Source organism: Amphiprion ocellaris, chromosome 6, assembly GCF_022539595.1.
Source record: "Amphiprion ocellaris isolate individual 3 ecotype Okinawa chromosome 6, ASM2253959v1, whole genome shotgun sequence".
Lineage (NCBI taxonomy): Eukaryota > Metazoa > Chordata > Actinopteri > Pomacentridae > Amphiprion > Amphiprion ocellaris.
Window position 1 is genome coordinate 10,769,241 of NC_072771.1, and position 15,889 is coordinate 10,785,129.

The 15,889-nt window shown below is 42.1% G+C and overlaps 1 protein-coding gene across 11 annotated transcripts in view; it reads left to right on the forward strand.

The window, feature by feature from the left end:
- pdzd2 (PDZ domain containing 2) overlaps nucleotides 1-15,889 on the forward strand; it is an 88,523-nt gene that overhangs the window by 50,304 nt on the left and 22,330 nt on the right. For 6 of the 11 annotated variants that reach the window (XM_035945717.2, XM_035945721.2, XM_035945718.2 and 3 more), the window contains one exon: nucleotides 12,248-14,822. The exons of 2 other annotated variants lie outside the window; for them this stretch is intronic. In XM_035945717.2, coding sequence (XP_035801610.2) covers nucleotides 12,248-14,822 — 2,575 coding nt within the window. Of the gene's footprint in view, nucleotides 1-820; nucleotides 889-5,426; nucleotides 5,854-12,247; nucleotides 14,823-15,889 lie in introns of those variants that run through there. 3 more of the 11 variants (XM_035945725.2, XM_035945727.2, XM_035945722.2) reach the window with 3 other exon arrangements.

Consider the following 15,889-nt stretch of genomic DNA (forward strand, 5'->3'; position numbering starts at 1 on the left):
TTGTGTCTCTTTTGGACCAAAGTAAACACAGGAAGCCTCCTTCAGCAAATATCCATAGTGCTAATCCTGGGATCTACATTCTGGGTGTCTTTCTAGCATTTTTCCTCAACTACCATTTTAATGTTAGGTCACAGTGGGTTGAGAAAATACATACAACCAGGTGCTTGTGTATATGGCTATGGGGTCACAGTTAAACACTCCCCTAATGCAAAAAAATGTTTACATGCTGTATTTGCTTTGCCTATATTGCTTTTCTTTCCCTATTGAGTGCTGCCTGTTAGGTCCACTTGGCATCTATTTTCCTCCAGCTGATATTAGGAGGTATAATAAAGTCTGCAGGACACCAATTTTGATTAGAGCTGCAAATTGACTTCTTCCAATTTAGTTTCATAATTGCATCACACTTACCTATAGACATAGGTAGGCATCAAAAACTCTCATTCTCTTCAACACCATTTTTCTCTTCAGTTGGCTGTGGATATCTGTGACTGCAGGAACGCCATCAGAGGCATTTGTAACTTCCTCCTCCTCTCAGTGAAAAAGAAACAATTAGCAAGTTTTAAAAACACAGACAGTTCACATGACTGCAAAAACAGAAGAGTATTTGTATTTCAGTTGGGCTTTATTATATTTATGTACTCTCCAGATGTTATTTTTTAAATCCGTGCAGTTTATCAAACCCTTGCACCTTGCCTATATGTAGTATAGTGGTGTTTATTTATGCTACTTTTCACTTGTGTTTATAAACCAGTGGGGCAGGATGCTGCTCTGTATACCTTCAAAAAGATCACCATGTGTTTCCCTTTTATGCTGACCTAAGATGTAGGACCAACCCTCCCTCACTCACATCCCCAAAGCAGCCTGCAAGTATCTGGCTTTCAATCCATGGTGATTATTTTATACAGCATAGTTACCAATGCTTGATTTACCCTGTACCCTGTAGCTTCAGTCCCTGTACACTTTCAATGACTTATTTCAATAACTAAATATTATGTAGTAGTAGTGTAAATCTAGATTTAGCATAGACATTGCTGTGGATTGCTGTTTTGTGGTCACTAAAAGACAAACATTTTATCTCCATGTCCTTACTATGAAAAGCAGGTTGATAGAGTTAAATAAAAGAAAATGTCCTTTCTCCCAACTAACTTTTCCATATCGAAGTCAGTATTTACATCTTTAGTTTGTAAACACATACAGTTAACAAAAGCAAAGCAAAAGTGACTGGATTTTTTTGGAACTGAGATAATAGCTCAGATTTTGAAGCATAATGGGACTATGACTTGGCTCTAAGACATATTGAATATGTCTGTAAGGACATGAGGCAGTTGGTCCACACACCTCCTAAGCCTGGTAAAGCAAAGTAGTTATTATAATCATTAAGGAAGTCAGTACTGTTGTTTGAGGACTGGGGAGCAGTCCTGTAATCCGTTGCGAGTTGAATTCCTGCCACAGTCTCCTAATGTTCCGATATTCTTCGAAGTGGCTCTCAATTTTTTGTGCATATGCTTTCTTTGCCACTCTACTTGGCCCTTGCAGACCTGAGGGCAGTTTTTTTTTGTGCCAGATTTAAAAGCAGAATTTCTTGCTTTCAGCATGGCTCCAACCTCAAAGGACATCAAAGGTTTTTAAATTGCCTAGACTGTGATGTTCTTATTGACACAGACGTCATCCATGCATTCATGTATGTAGCCTGATACAACCTCAGCATACACTTCTATTGTCTGATGTTTGGTGACAGCCTCCCAAAACACAGACCAGTCAGTGCAATCAAAGCAGTCCTGAAGTGCTGGCATAGTTCCTACTGGCCAGACTCTCCCCTGCTTTAAGGAGGGCTTTATTCTGATGAGCAGAGGTCTATATGGTGGTATTAACATCATCAGGATGTGATTGACGAGCCAAGATGAGGGCAATGGATGGATTTAAGTGCTGTTTTTAAAGAGTTAGTGTAGGCATATTCTTGCCTATTGGCTCCCCTTGTAGGAAAATCCACTTGTTGGAAAAAAAAATCTGGGGAGAACTTCCTTTATTTTTACCTGATTAAAGTCCCCAGGACCAGTGAATACCACCACATGACGTGTTTTGCAAATCACTGATAGAGTCAGTGATGGAGGATATGTCCTACTATCCCCACCCCAACAACTCCCTCATCCCCACTTTCACCCCATCTGGTTAAGACAGATGTCTGCCCTCCCTGAACCTAGTTCTTTCTCATGTTATTTGTTTTTTGATTATTGTTTTTTTTGTTTGTTTGTTTTGTTTTGTTTTGGTTTTTGTCCTGCTGGTAAAGGGGAGGTTTTTTGTGCCCTCCCACTGTTGTACAATGCTTGTTCAAAGGGAAACCAAAGGAAACTTTGGAATTGTTGGGTTTCTCTGTTTAAAATTCGTAAGGTCTTCACATTACTATGTAAAATGCTATGAGATGACATATGTTGTGAATTGGCACTATATAAATACAATTAAGCTGAACTGTATTCAACTGAATTGCATTGAATTCATAGAAAACATTACAGGCCACCTTTGGTTCTGCACCAGGAGGTATGTAAACAGCAGTAATGACTCTGAAAGAGAATTTCCTTTGAGAGATACACTATACTGTCAAAAGTATTGAGACATCTCTCCAAATAATTGAATTTAGGTATTTCAGTCACTTCCAAGGCCACGTGTATAAAATCAAGCACCTAGGCATGCATACTACTTCTATAAACATTTGTGAAAGAATGGGTTGCTCTCAGGAGCTCAGTGAATTCGAGCGTGGTGCTGTGATAGGTTGCCACCTGTGCAAAAAGTGTTAGTGGTATTATAGCAAAGTGGAAGCAATTGGGAACAACAGCAACTCAGCCATGAAGTGGTAGGCCATGTGAAATCACAGAGTGGGGTCAGCGGATGCTGAGTCACACAGTCCGCAGAAATCACCAACTTTCTGCAGAGTCAATAGCTACAGACCTCCAAGCTTTGTCTGGCCTTCAGATTAGCTCAACAGCAGTGCATAAAGAGCTTCATGAAATGAGTTTCCATGGCTGAGCAGCTGCATCCAAGCCTTATGTTGACGAGTGCAATGCAACGCGTCAGATGCAGTGGTGTAAAGCACACTGCCACTTGACTCTAGAGCAGTGAAGATGTGTTCTCTGGAGTGAAGAATCATTCCTCTCTGTCTGGCAATCTGAAGGACGAGTCTGGGTTTGCTGGTTGCCAGGAGAACGCTACTTACCTGACTGCTTTCTGCCAAGTGCAAAGTTTGGTGGAGGGGGGATTATGGTGTGATTTTGTTTTTCAAGGGCTGGGCTTAGCCTCTGAGTTCCAGTGAAAGGAACTCTCAATGCTTCAACATACCAAGACATTTTGGACAATTTCATGCTCCCAACTTTGTGGGAACAGGCCCTTTCCTGTTCCAACGCGACTGTGCACCAGTGCACAAAGCAAGGTCCATAAGAATGAGCGAGTTTGGTGTTGAGGAACTTGACTGACCTGCACAGAGTCCTGACCTCAACCGATAGAACTCCTTTAGCACAAATTAAAACAGAGACTGAGAGCCAGGCTTTGTCATCCAACACAAGTGCCTGACCTCACAAATGCGCTTCTGGGAGAATGGTCAAAAATTCCGACACATGTTCCTAAACCTTGTGGAAAGCCTTCCCAGAAGTGTTGAGACTGTTATAGCGGCAAAGGGTGGGCCAACTCCATATTAAACCCTACAGATGAAGAATGGGATGTCATTAATGTTCATGTGCGTGTAAAGGCAGATGTCCCAATATCTTTAGCAATATAATGTATAAGGGCATCACTTAATTGTCAAAAGCTCAATATCTGACGAAACCAGACACGACTTGTGAATGTGTGCATAAGCCCTGTTTGCTTTTCTGCACCATCTGTTAATATAAATGCATATCCCATCACGTTGAGTTTTCCACTGAGAGCACTGCTCCTATCGGCACAAAAAATTGTTAAACCTCCATGCAAATGGTGTTGTCTGTAACAGTGTCATTAATGCAAATCTGCATACACTGCCTCTGTCTTCTCTGAAAATGGGTTGTTCTGGTAAGGGGTGATGGTGTTGTGCAGGCCTTTCCTGTACATGGAGTTGTAATATATCTAGATAGATAGATAGATAGATAGATAGATAGATAGATAGATAGATAGATAGATAGATAGATAGATAGATAGATAGATAGATAGATAGATAGATAGATAGATAGATAGATAGATAGATAGATAGATAGATAGATAGATAGGTAGGTAAAACCTTTATTGATCCCGCAGCGGGGAAATTTTTGATGTTACAGCAGCGAATACAAGAAATAGTGCAAGAAAAAGAAAACGAGCAGCATACAATGCATACAGTGCACAGATATAATCATTTTCTCCTTCTAGAAGAAATATAAATGTTTACAGCAAAGTTTCTGCGAAATTGCACATAGTGTCCTCATATACATTTTTATTGCACAGTTAATGGGTGAGCTGAGCTACTCTGAACAGGCTTGATTGTACCGTCTGACTGCAGCAGGAAGGAAGGACCTGCGGTACCTCTTCTTCAAATGCCACAAGTGAAGCAGTCCGTCACTGAAGGAGCTGCCCAGTGATGTTACTGTTTCCTCCAGGTGGTGGGAGGTGTCCTCCATGATAGACAAGAGCTTTGCCGTCATCCTCCTGTCTCTCACCACCTCCACAGGATCAAGTGGGCAGCCCAGGACAGAGCTGGCTTTCTTTACCAGTTTGTTTAGTCTCTTCCTGTCTGCAGTTGTGATGCTGCTGCTCCAGCAGACCACTTTATACATGATAGCTGATGCCACCACAGAATCATAAAAGCTCCTCAGAAGTGCTCCCTGCACCCCAAAGGACCTCAGTTTTCTGAGTAGGTGTGCATTGGCATTAGTAGTTCAGTCCAGTTTATTGTTTAAGTGAACACCCAGGTACCTGTAGGAGTCCACAACTTCAATGTCTGTTCCCTGGATGTTCACTGGTGAAGGACAAGTGTGTCTGTTCCTGCTAAAATTCACCACCAGTTCCTTGGTTTTCACTGCGTTGATCTGGAGGCAATTCAGCAGACACCAGACCACAAAGTCCCGGTTGAGTTCTCTCCACTTCTCATCTTTGTCCATGATGAGGCCAACGATGGTGGAGTCATCAGAGAACTTCTGATGGCAGTTTGTGGTGTGATGAAAAAAGTCTGCAGTGTAGAAGTTGAAAAGAAAGGGGTCAAGGACAGTCCCCTGTGGGGCCCCTGTACTACAGACCACAGTGTCTGACACCCAGTCCCCTGCTTTCACAAACTGTGGCCAGTTGGTCAGGTAATCCAACAGCCACATTGTGAGGTGGGAGTCCACTCCTGTCTGCTCCAGCTTGTCCCCCAGAAGAACAGGCTTGATGGTGTTGAAGGCACTGGAGAAATCATAAAACATGATTCTTACAGTGCTCTTTGTCTTCTCCAGGTGAGAGAGACATCTGTGCAGGAGGTAGGTCACTGCATCATTAACCCTGATGCCAGGCTGGTAGGCGAATTGCAGCGGGTCCATTGATGAGCTCACCAGGGGTCACAGGTGGCAAAGGACCAGCCTCTCCAGGGTCTTCATCAGGTGGGATGCTAGTGCCACCGGCCTGTAGTGGTTGAAGTCCTTGGGGTGCGAGATCTTTGGTACCGGTACCACGCAGGACGTCTTCCACAGCTGTGGTACTCTCCCCAGCTTCAAGCTCATGTTGAAGACATGCTCCACAATCCTGCTCAGCTGATCTGTGCAGGATTTGAGGAGCCTGGAGCTGATGCCATCTGGACCCGTCGCCTTCCTGATCTTCAGCCTGCTCAGTTCTCTCTTCATCTGGGATGTCGATTGGGACAAGTTGGGGCAGGGGGGCTGTGTGCTGGTTGAGAGTGTGGGGCCCTGTGGGGGAGGGGAGGTGTGATGGTAAGAGAACTGTGGTGGAGCAGTAAGGAGGGGGGATGCAGCGGAGGTGGTGCAGTCAGCAGGGAGTGCAGACAGATGCAGTGGTGGCTGCTGCAGGGTGGACTGGTCCGGGGGAGGGGTGGCTGGCTGTTCAAAAATCTAGTCCAGTGGTTCCCAACCTGGGTTCTCGCCCCCCCAGGGGGGGCCCAGAGATCAGAGGGGGAGCACGAAGCTTTGTCGGCTCTGAGGCTGTGATGTTATAAAAAGAAATAGATTTTTACATTCTGGATAAAATCTGAGTAACAGATTTACTGTGCGATCACAAGTTTACCTATAAAACATTTTTAAAACACAGTTTTTAGATCTTTCCTCAAAAATCATTTGCTGCTTCGATGGCCACACCTCCTTGACCTCTCAACTTCTCTCCACGTTATCTTCAGGTTGACTCGCTAGCTCATCCCGATTCACTAATTTGTGTGCAGTTAGAAAATTACTGATGGAAACGGTGTCTGAAAAACGCAAAACGGGTGAAGATTCATCAGTACCTAAAAACTCCGGCTATACCTCGAGAGTTACCTTAAATTTGGTTTTATTAAAGGACAAGACAGAATTATGTTATTTGTTTTGAAATGCTTGCAAATGACAGCATGAAGCCAGCGAATTACGGCAACAACAGGAAACAAAACACAGTTTGGTAAAGTCGGAAAGATATTCACAAATTCGGACTTCCGGGGTGCAGCTTATAGGGGGGGCTCCAAGTCAAACAGGTTGGGAACCACTGTTCTAAAAAAAATTGTGTTAAACGCGCTGCTTGAATTTCAATTTCTCAGTTAATATGTGTAGAGAAAAACATTAATTTAAGTTCTTTGTATCACAGCATATCAGTAATAAAGTCATTACAGTTTTCAGTGATTTTGAATGTCTTTTATGAGTGTAGTTAGTATTTAAATCAATGTATATGCTTGCATTTACTGTATCAGAGACTAGAAAATTGTCTTGATGTACCTATTAAAAACCATGGATATCTCACATATAGCTGCCACTTGTGCATGTCTAGCATACAGGAATATTTACTGGGAATACTGTCCTTAACAAAAATGCATATGAGAATTTGCCCCCCAAAGTGGTACCAATGACCCAAATTTTACCTACTTGGCTCATGGACTATTCCTGTAGCTGCATTTCCCCTCTTTGATCTTCCTTCTGAGTTCTCTCTGTGCAGACCTCATCTCCTCCTTGTCTCCTGACCTAAAAGCCCTCCATTTGTCCTTTAGGAGAGCCTGTATATCAGGAGTAATCCACGGTTTGCTGTTGGCAAAACAGTCCTGGTGGGCACGGTGTAATCCACACCGAAATTAATATAGTCAGTTATGCAGTGAGTGAGGTTGTCGATGTTCTCCTCATGATCCTCATAGAACACTTCCCACATCATCATGTCGAAACAGTCCTTCAGAGCCTCCTCAGCTTTTTCGGACCATCTCTTGACTGTGCGGGTGACAGCTGGCTGTCTGTGTACCAGAGGTTTGTACACAGGAAGGAGGTGAACCAGGTTATGGTCACATTTACCAAGTGGTGGAAGAGGAGACGATGTATATGCCTCCTTGGTGTTGGCATAAAAAAGATCCAATATTTTATTGTCTCTGGTGTGGCAGGTGACATATTGTGTGAAGGTGGGTAGTGTGGACGATGGAGAGGCATGGTTAAAGTCCCCAGTAATTAGGAAGAGGGCCTGTGCTGTGTCTGCAGCCTACTTGTAATGGCGTATAGGACATTTCAGGCAGAGTTAGCGTTAGCAGAGGGGGGGAACGTACGCTCTGCAGTTCTAATTTTGCTGACCGTGTGCAGAAACGGCATGTCTTGATGGTGGTTATAACCAATGTCCTGTGGCTATGCCAGTCAAATTTGGTGTGTTTTTCACACCAAATCCTTGTGGAGCTCGTGCGGCTACAGCCGAACTGGGCACTGCCATCTTCTAGAATGTCGCAAATATTAAAGCTCCATGATACACATTATCCAAGGCACACAGACTTTTGGCTTCCCTGCAGAATGCAGAAGCAATCCTCCCTTTTTAGTATTCCATTTACTTTGTGTAAAGCACCAGTTTCAATGGCAGTATAATAGCCCCAGAGCATAGTACTACCACCACCATGCTTGGCTTGACAGTAGGATTGGTGTTCTTAGGATTAATGACATCACTATCTCTCCTCCAAACATATTGCTGGTCATTATAGCCAAATAGCAGATTTTTTGTTTCATCTGACCACACAACTTTCCTTTTGGAAGAAAAGTTCTGTGTCCTTGTGATGGGCAGCAAACTTCAAGTGAGCTTTAAGATGTCGTATCTGGAGAAAGGACTTCCTTCTTGCACGACAGCTTGTCAGCCCATGGCAATATACAACATGCTTGACTGTGGATACTGACACCTGTGTTTCTGCTTTAAATTTATTGTAGACTTGTGATTTTTGGTTGACTCTTGATGATCCTGACCAATTATCTCTCAGCAACCGGTAATCACTTGCATTTTGTTCCTCATTGTGACAGTGACACAACTGGACAATGGACTTTATACACTGCTCAAAAAAATTAAAGGAACACTTTGAAAACATCATATTTCAATGCGGGGAAAAAACAAACTGGATATTTACATTGATATGGACTGGATGTGTTAGGAATGAAAAGATGCCACATTGTTTGATGGAAATGAAAATTATCAACCCACACAAGGGCTAAATTTAAGACACCCCAAAACTCAAAGTGAAGAACTGATGAGGCAGGCTAGTCCATCTTGCTGAAATTCCTTGGCAGCAACTCAAAATGGTACTCAGTAGTTTGTATGGTCTCCATGTGCTTGTATGCATGTCTGACGATGTCTGGGCAAGCTCAAAAATGAGACGACGGATGGTGTCCTGAGGTATCTCCTCCCAGAACTGGATCAGGGCATCACTGAGCTCCTGGACAGTCTGAGGAGCAACCTGGTGGTGTGGGATGGACCGAAACATAATGTTCCAAAGGTGTTCTATTGGATTCAGGTCAGGCGAGCGTGGGGGCCAGTTAATGGTATCAGTTCCTTCATCCTCCAGGAACTGCATGAATTTTCTTACCATATAAGGCTGGGCATTGTCGTGCACCAGCAGGAATCCAGGACCACTGCACCAGCGTAGGGTCTGACAATGGGTCCAATGATTTCATCCTGATACCTTATGGCAGTCAGAGTGCCGTTGTCTAGCCTGTAGAGGTCTGTGCGTTCCTCCATGGATATGCCTCCCCAGACCACCACTGACTCATCACCAAACTGGTCATGCTGAACAGTGGCCACGTTTACATGAAGTTTTTTAATTCGGAATTATTAATTCGGAATTAACTCATTCGGAATTAAAGTTTTGTGCTTTGCGTTTACATGGAAATATTAATTCTGAATTAAGGTTTACATGGACCGCACGTTTATCCCCTTCCTTAATTCCGCTTTAACACTTGGGTGTTGGAAAGGATTCTGATTGGACAGGGAGTGGACGTGACGTGTCCCTGTTTACTGGAAGAAAACAAACTCCATTTGCCGCGGCATTTCTTTTCCCCAACAACATGGAGGAACAACTAATAAGCACGCTTTTCGCTTTGCTTTTTATTGTCGTTTTGAAACAGCAATTCGACAATGGCGTACTACTTCTGTTGCGTCACTTGAGAAGGAGAAGAGAGATAGAATACCGGTGAAGGGAGGCAGACGACCAAGCTGTGTACGTCGCTACATCATCAATACGTGAGGAGCCAAGCATGTGCAGAATGACCGGAATTAACTAAGGCAGAATTAACTGTATACATGAATAGAACATACACAGGAATTAGTTTATTCGGAATTAATATCAGAATAAACCAGGTAGTTTATTTGGAATTAAGTTTATTCGGATTTAACTTTTTAATTCTGAATTAAGTGTTTACAAGGAGATTTTAAAGCAGAATCAACTTTAATTCCGAATTAAAGAGGAATTAAAGGTCTCATGTAAACATGGCAAGTGTTAGAGGCAGCATAACTTTCTCCACAGCTTCTCCAGACCCTTTCATGTCTGTCACATGTGCTCAGGGTGAACCTGCTCTCATCTGTAAAAAGCACAGAGCACCAGTGATGGACCTGCCAATTCCTGTGTTCTATGGCAAATGCCAAACGAGCTCCACGGTGCCGGTCAGTGAGCACAGGGCCCACTAGAGGACGTCGGGTCTTCAGACCACTCTCATTACATCTCTTTCTGATTGTTTGGTCAGAGACACTCACACCAGTGGTCTGCTGGAGGTCATTTTCTAGAGCTATTGCAGTGCTCATCCTGTTCCTCCTTGCACAAAGGAGCAGATACCTGTCCTGCTGATGGGTTGAGGACCTTCTACGGTCCTGTCGATCTCTCCTAGACTAACTGCCTGTCTCCTGGAACCTCCTCCGTGCTCTTGAGACTGTGCTGGGAGACACAGCAAACCTTCTGGCAATGGCATGCATTGATGTGCCATCCTAGAGGAGTTGGACTGCCTGTGCAACCTCTGAGGGTCCAGGTATTGCCTCATGCTACCAGCAGTGACACTGACCCTAGCCAAATGCAAAACTAGTGAAAAACAGTCAGAAAACAATAGGAGGGAAAAAATGTCAGTGGCCTTCACCTGTAAACTCATTCCTGTTTGGGGGGTTGTCTCATTGTTACCCCTCTAGTGCACCTGCTGTTAATTTCATGAACACCAAAGCAGCTGAAACTGACTAACAACCACCTCTGTTACTTACTTGACCAGATCAGTATCCCACACGTTTGACTGACTTGGTGCAATACTTAGATTAAAAAGTGTTCCTTTAATTTTTTTGAGCAGTTTACTTACAAACAGCTGTTGGCACTGCTGACCTCAAACAAGCATCAAAAGCATTATAGAAGTGGCTGGCTTAATCAGGCTGTAATTGAGGTTTTAGACTGGCCCTCCGCGAATCTGTTGACTGTGCTGAGAAAAAAGTTTGTGTAGGAAAGTCAACAAATTTATTTCAACTACCCCAATTCTGTGAAGAGGAATAAGCAAAGATATCACCAGAAGCTTGTGGATGGCTACAATAAGTGCCTAATTGAGGTGAAAGTCTACTAAGTGTATCAAATGGGCCCTATTTAAATTGGCTCAGAGAAGTAAGCAGCTGTTGTCAAACGCTATCACAGGATCACAGGAAGGTAAGAAGTCATGCCACTACGAGCCTTTGATTAACACAATTGTCTACATCACAAAAACTGAAAAATCAAATTTCTGTGTATATTTTTGACACAGCAGATTTTGTCATATTTCCAGAAGACCTGTAATATCTGTCAGGTATTCGAAAGGACCAAAATGCGTTATTGCATGTTTTGTTACACAGATGCATGTTTTATTTGTAGGAGTCATTCGAAACTCAAGACTACCATCATATGCATTGCCTTTGCAATTGCATGTAAGCTTCTGTTCTTGACTGTAAATTCTTTAGTTTTCTTCTTTCTACCTTCCATGAATAGAAGTACTACTCAGCGGATATCCTGGAGCAACCACAGCAATGTCTCTAGTCAAGTCTTGTAATTTACATGCTGAACGAGCATGAAAATGTACCAAGTTTTTGTGGGAGAGAATCAATTAGATGTCTACTGAAGAAGAGATGTATTTATACTTTTAGTCTTCGCTAATAAGACTAAAAATAATCTAATGCAATCTAACACCTCTAGTCAATAGGTAATTTTATGTTCTACAATATGGCAGCATGCATAGTTGTTGTTTCTAAGAATGTAATTAATTATTAACTTTTATTTGGCCTGAGCTCCAGTTACAGACCTAGGGAACGATATGTTATTCCCTAACTTATTTCAGTCTTTGTTTTCAATAACTTTTGCACTGATCTAGTAAAAAATAATTTGTAAGTGAAAATTAGCAGTCCACCTTTTTATAACAAGGTGCTTACTTTGCTTGGATTTGTTTGATTTTCATGTAGATATCTTACTGCCCTTTGGTGAGCTGATAACACAGGATTAATTTTAATGTAGAATGAAATAAATTTCATCTTGTGACCGGCCTGGAAGTAAGCCACAACTGTAAACTATGATAAAACATTTAAGAATGCAGATTTTAAGAATGCTATGGATATTGTAGGGTGTAACTGTTCATTGTAATATAGTTAGCAAGGACCCTCAGACTGACCAGATTGATAATTCCTAACTGAAAAAGCATTGTTCTGTGGCATGGCATGTATAAAAACTCACTGTGCTGCAAGATGAAAAAAAAATGTTTTTGAAAACAAAAACTGCTACTTTTTTATTTTATCTAATGTGAATTAATACTTGTCACCCTGCTCTCATTCAGGCCTAACTAAACTGCTCATTTTTCATCCCTGGTCCCAGCTGTAGATCGACTGTCCAGTTTGATAATGTCGTCAGTGAACAGTGATAAAGCCATCAGAGAGGACACAGCCAAATATTTTCAGGGGACATCTGATGAAGGACAAGTAACAAGTGCAAATTTGGGGAATTCCAACCACAGAACCCAAACAGACTGCAACTTTCAAATACCCATCACCAATATAGATGACATTTTATCAGAAGTGAGCCCCTATTGTGACACAAATACACACATTAAATCCCCATTTATAACACTATCTAATGAGCCTGTATCCTGCTGTTCAAGCCAAAACACCGTAGCCCAGTCTGAGGAGGATCTAACGCAGTTCAGGTGCCTGGATTCCACTGCCTTGGAGACAAGAAATGAAAATGGTATCATTAGGCCTATGGAGACAGGTGTGGACCAACAAAAAGAAAATAACTCCGAATCAAGTCTGGAAAGGCCTGATGCTGGTTTTAAACAGATGTACTCCATGGTAGATGACGATTCCAACAGTGACTCCACCACTGACAGCTGTCAAACTATAAATAAGATGGGTGACAGTAATCTACATGAACCCCTCTCTGATGAGGAGGAAGTGGAGTTTTATTCTTGTGATGCCCAGCGACCTGGTGCCAGTCAACACTCCCAGTTTAATGAGTCACCAAATGGGTGTTCACCTCTTCACCATGTCCACAGTCAAGATAAAAAATTCAAGCATACCTCAGCTGCAGTACAGGAATCATCTGATGTCTCACTGACAAAGAAAGAAAACACTGTTGTAACAATCCATTGCTCACAGCTTTCTCATTTATCAGAGGCCTCCTCTACACAACAACCATGCCTGTCTTCCAACAGTACATTATCTGTGTCAACTACAGGGTGTTCCAACAATAGTGCCACATTCAAAGCGTGCGTGGCATCCAGCCTGAGAATTCTAAGCATTTACAGGAACCACTCTCCAACAGATACCTGCAGTGTCATTCATGATGCTACTGCAGATGTGCTTACAAATGCCTTGCAGAGCTCAGATTTAGTAAAGCATCTAAATACACAAACACCTTTAATTGCATCTGGGACATCAGGTTCAAGCAGCAGATTAGATCCAAGTTCGTCAACATCAGTAATGAACACACAAAAAGTCTTAGAGTGTAGACCTAATTTAAACCACGATGCAAGCTCTTCACTAAAGAAGACCTCAGCCCTAGAACTCCTTGATAACTCAGATGGTCCTGTATGGAGTCGTAACTTAAAACTAATGGCTGAAAGTGGTCCTCCCAAACTGAAGGGCTTAACTATTAAGAGTAAGAACCAACAACAGGAGGAGCTTCAACGAAAACCTTTCAGGAGTAAACATGGCGTTTCTTTGGACATCAATGCATCCTTGAAACAGTTAACAAAATTACCACCAAAGGTAACCATGCCAAGCTTTTTGAAGACCGTTAACCAGCCTGATACCAGCAAGATCTGTCTTGCTTTGTCTAGAGTAAAAGACAGAGTTCAAATTCCAGCTGAGTATGGGCATTCAGGTGGCACATCACAAACTGTACAACGGGCCAAGGAGAAGGATATTCATTTAGGTTCCAAAGTAACAGTCAAGTCACAGGACCAATCACACCCTCCTGTTATTCAGAGAACATTTATAGAGGTTCAACTGTCTTCCGTATCTGGATCATCATCACCAGCTGTTACACAAAATGAAACAATGATTTCAAAAGAAGCGGAAGCTCCTAAAAGTAATACAAATGCAGGATTAGCACCGATACTTTCTCCCACCATTTCCACAGCAAAGAAAACAAATGGTATTATCAGTAACATAGTGGTGAATTCATTGTGTTCTACTGAAGCAGCTCCTTCAACCACAAGTAATGGCTTAAAACCTAGTCCTATTGTGGAGAGAGATGAGACCTTAAAGTCCTGCACATCCAGATTATACCTTAAGACAATGAAAAGAGGAAGTCTCTCCACAGATAATACCTTGTCTGTGGACTACAATCCCTTCTCTGTCCGGCATAAAATAAAATCTTTTGAAAACTTGGCTAACTTTGACAAACCTGTGGCTAGAAACAGTGACATTCAGTCTTATGCCCTGGCATATAGAGCCTCACTTAACCAAAGGATTGCTTGTTATATGGGCTTGGTTAATTCCGTTGACTGCCCGGAACAGCAAAGGAGTTTTAGCTCTTATGTGGACAATTTAATTCCTGTCAGACCATGCTCACCACTTCTTGGTAAATCTCCTGAGGTTCAAAAAGCTGTGGATGCGATTTCGGCACAAACCCCTCCTGTGCTTCAGAGGAAAAACAGCAGACTTCCCCACTGCCGGTTACGGAAACTCAAGGCTATCAGTATGCCTGAATTGGAAAAACTATGCACAAAGGACTTTACCAGAGGACATGGTACAGCTGTAGATAAAACAGAGCCTGACATCCATCCCACAACAGTTACAAAAGCTGCAGTGACTAAAAGCTTTCTATGCCCTGCCACGCCAACAAATGTAGATGTGAACAGGGTGAGAAGAAGTGATGCTGGATCCATTGGAGAGACTCCTCAGGGAACCCCAGAGACCCATGGACAACAGTGTAGCTGGTCCATCAGGTGGGTAACTCAGATAAAACCAGCTCATTTTCAGTTCTTTATATTCCAGGTATATTGTATATCTCGACTGGAAATGTCACCCCAGTTGAGCACTTGGGATGAGTACAAGTACGCTACAGATAGACATCCTAATAATTGTGTAGTTTGCAAGACTAATCACATTATGAGAATATTGAACTTTATGTGAAAAAGTCCTGTATTGCAAGAAAGATGAAACATTTTTATAAAAAGGTTGCCTTTCCGACCATCATTGACTTAAAACACATTAATTCCTTGATTTGATTGTTTTTTCAATGAGTGCTACAGTGAGTTACAAGGAGATGCAATCTATGCCACAATAGTTCCAATGGCTGTTTGCTTGTGCTATGAGGCCACTGTCAGTCAAACCACATAGGTCACACACACATACACAGTCCAAGTTTTAAGTATTAGATTTTCACTTAATAAGAAGATTTTTCTCCAAACTTTCCCTTTAGCTATGACATATTTAGTCATGAATATTTACTGCTAGGGAACTAGATGAAAAAAATTATTTCACACTTAAACACATTTCTTTAGTTCATCACTAGAAAACAATTTGGTACATATTGGCCAAGTAAATCACTGCAACAAAATTTACAGTGTATCAAGTGACATGACAGATATTCCCAATTAAGCAGTGCAGATTTCTGACAGGTTGGACTGGTATACTCTCATGCCCATCTATTCAACATTTTCTAAGAGAATGGTTAGGATGGGTTTTGCAGAGTAATGTTTGGGACTTTGAGAAAGCTTCCTGAGCGGTGATGTTTTCATGCAATCATTTGTAAACTTTTGTCAGTGATTTGCTTCTTCAGTAGGTCAAAGCTGAAGAAATCAAAACTACATTGCTGTGAAAAGGTGTTGTCTTCTGTTTTTGCATATTTCTCACACTTAAATGTTCCAGATTCTATTAAATATTATGCAGACATAACACACAAAACATGAACTGTAGTTTTTCAATTGTGGTTTATTGAAGAATTATTGAAAACCTATATCACCCCTGTGAAAAAGTAATTGCCCCCCTAAACCTAATAACTGATTGGACC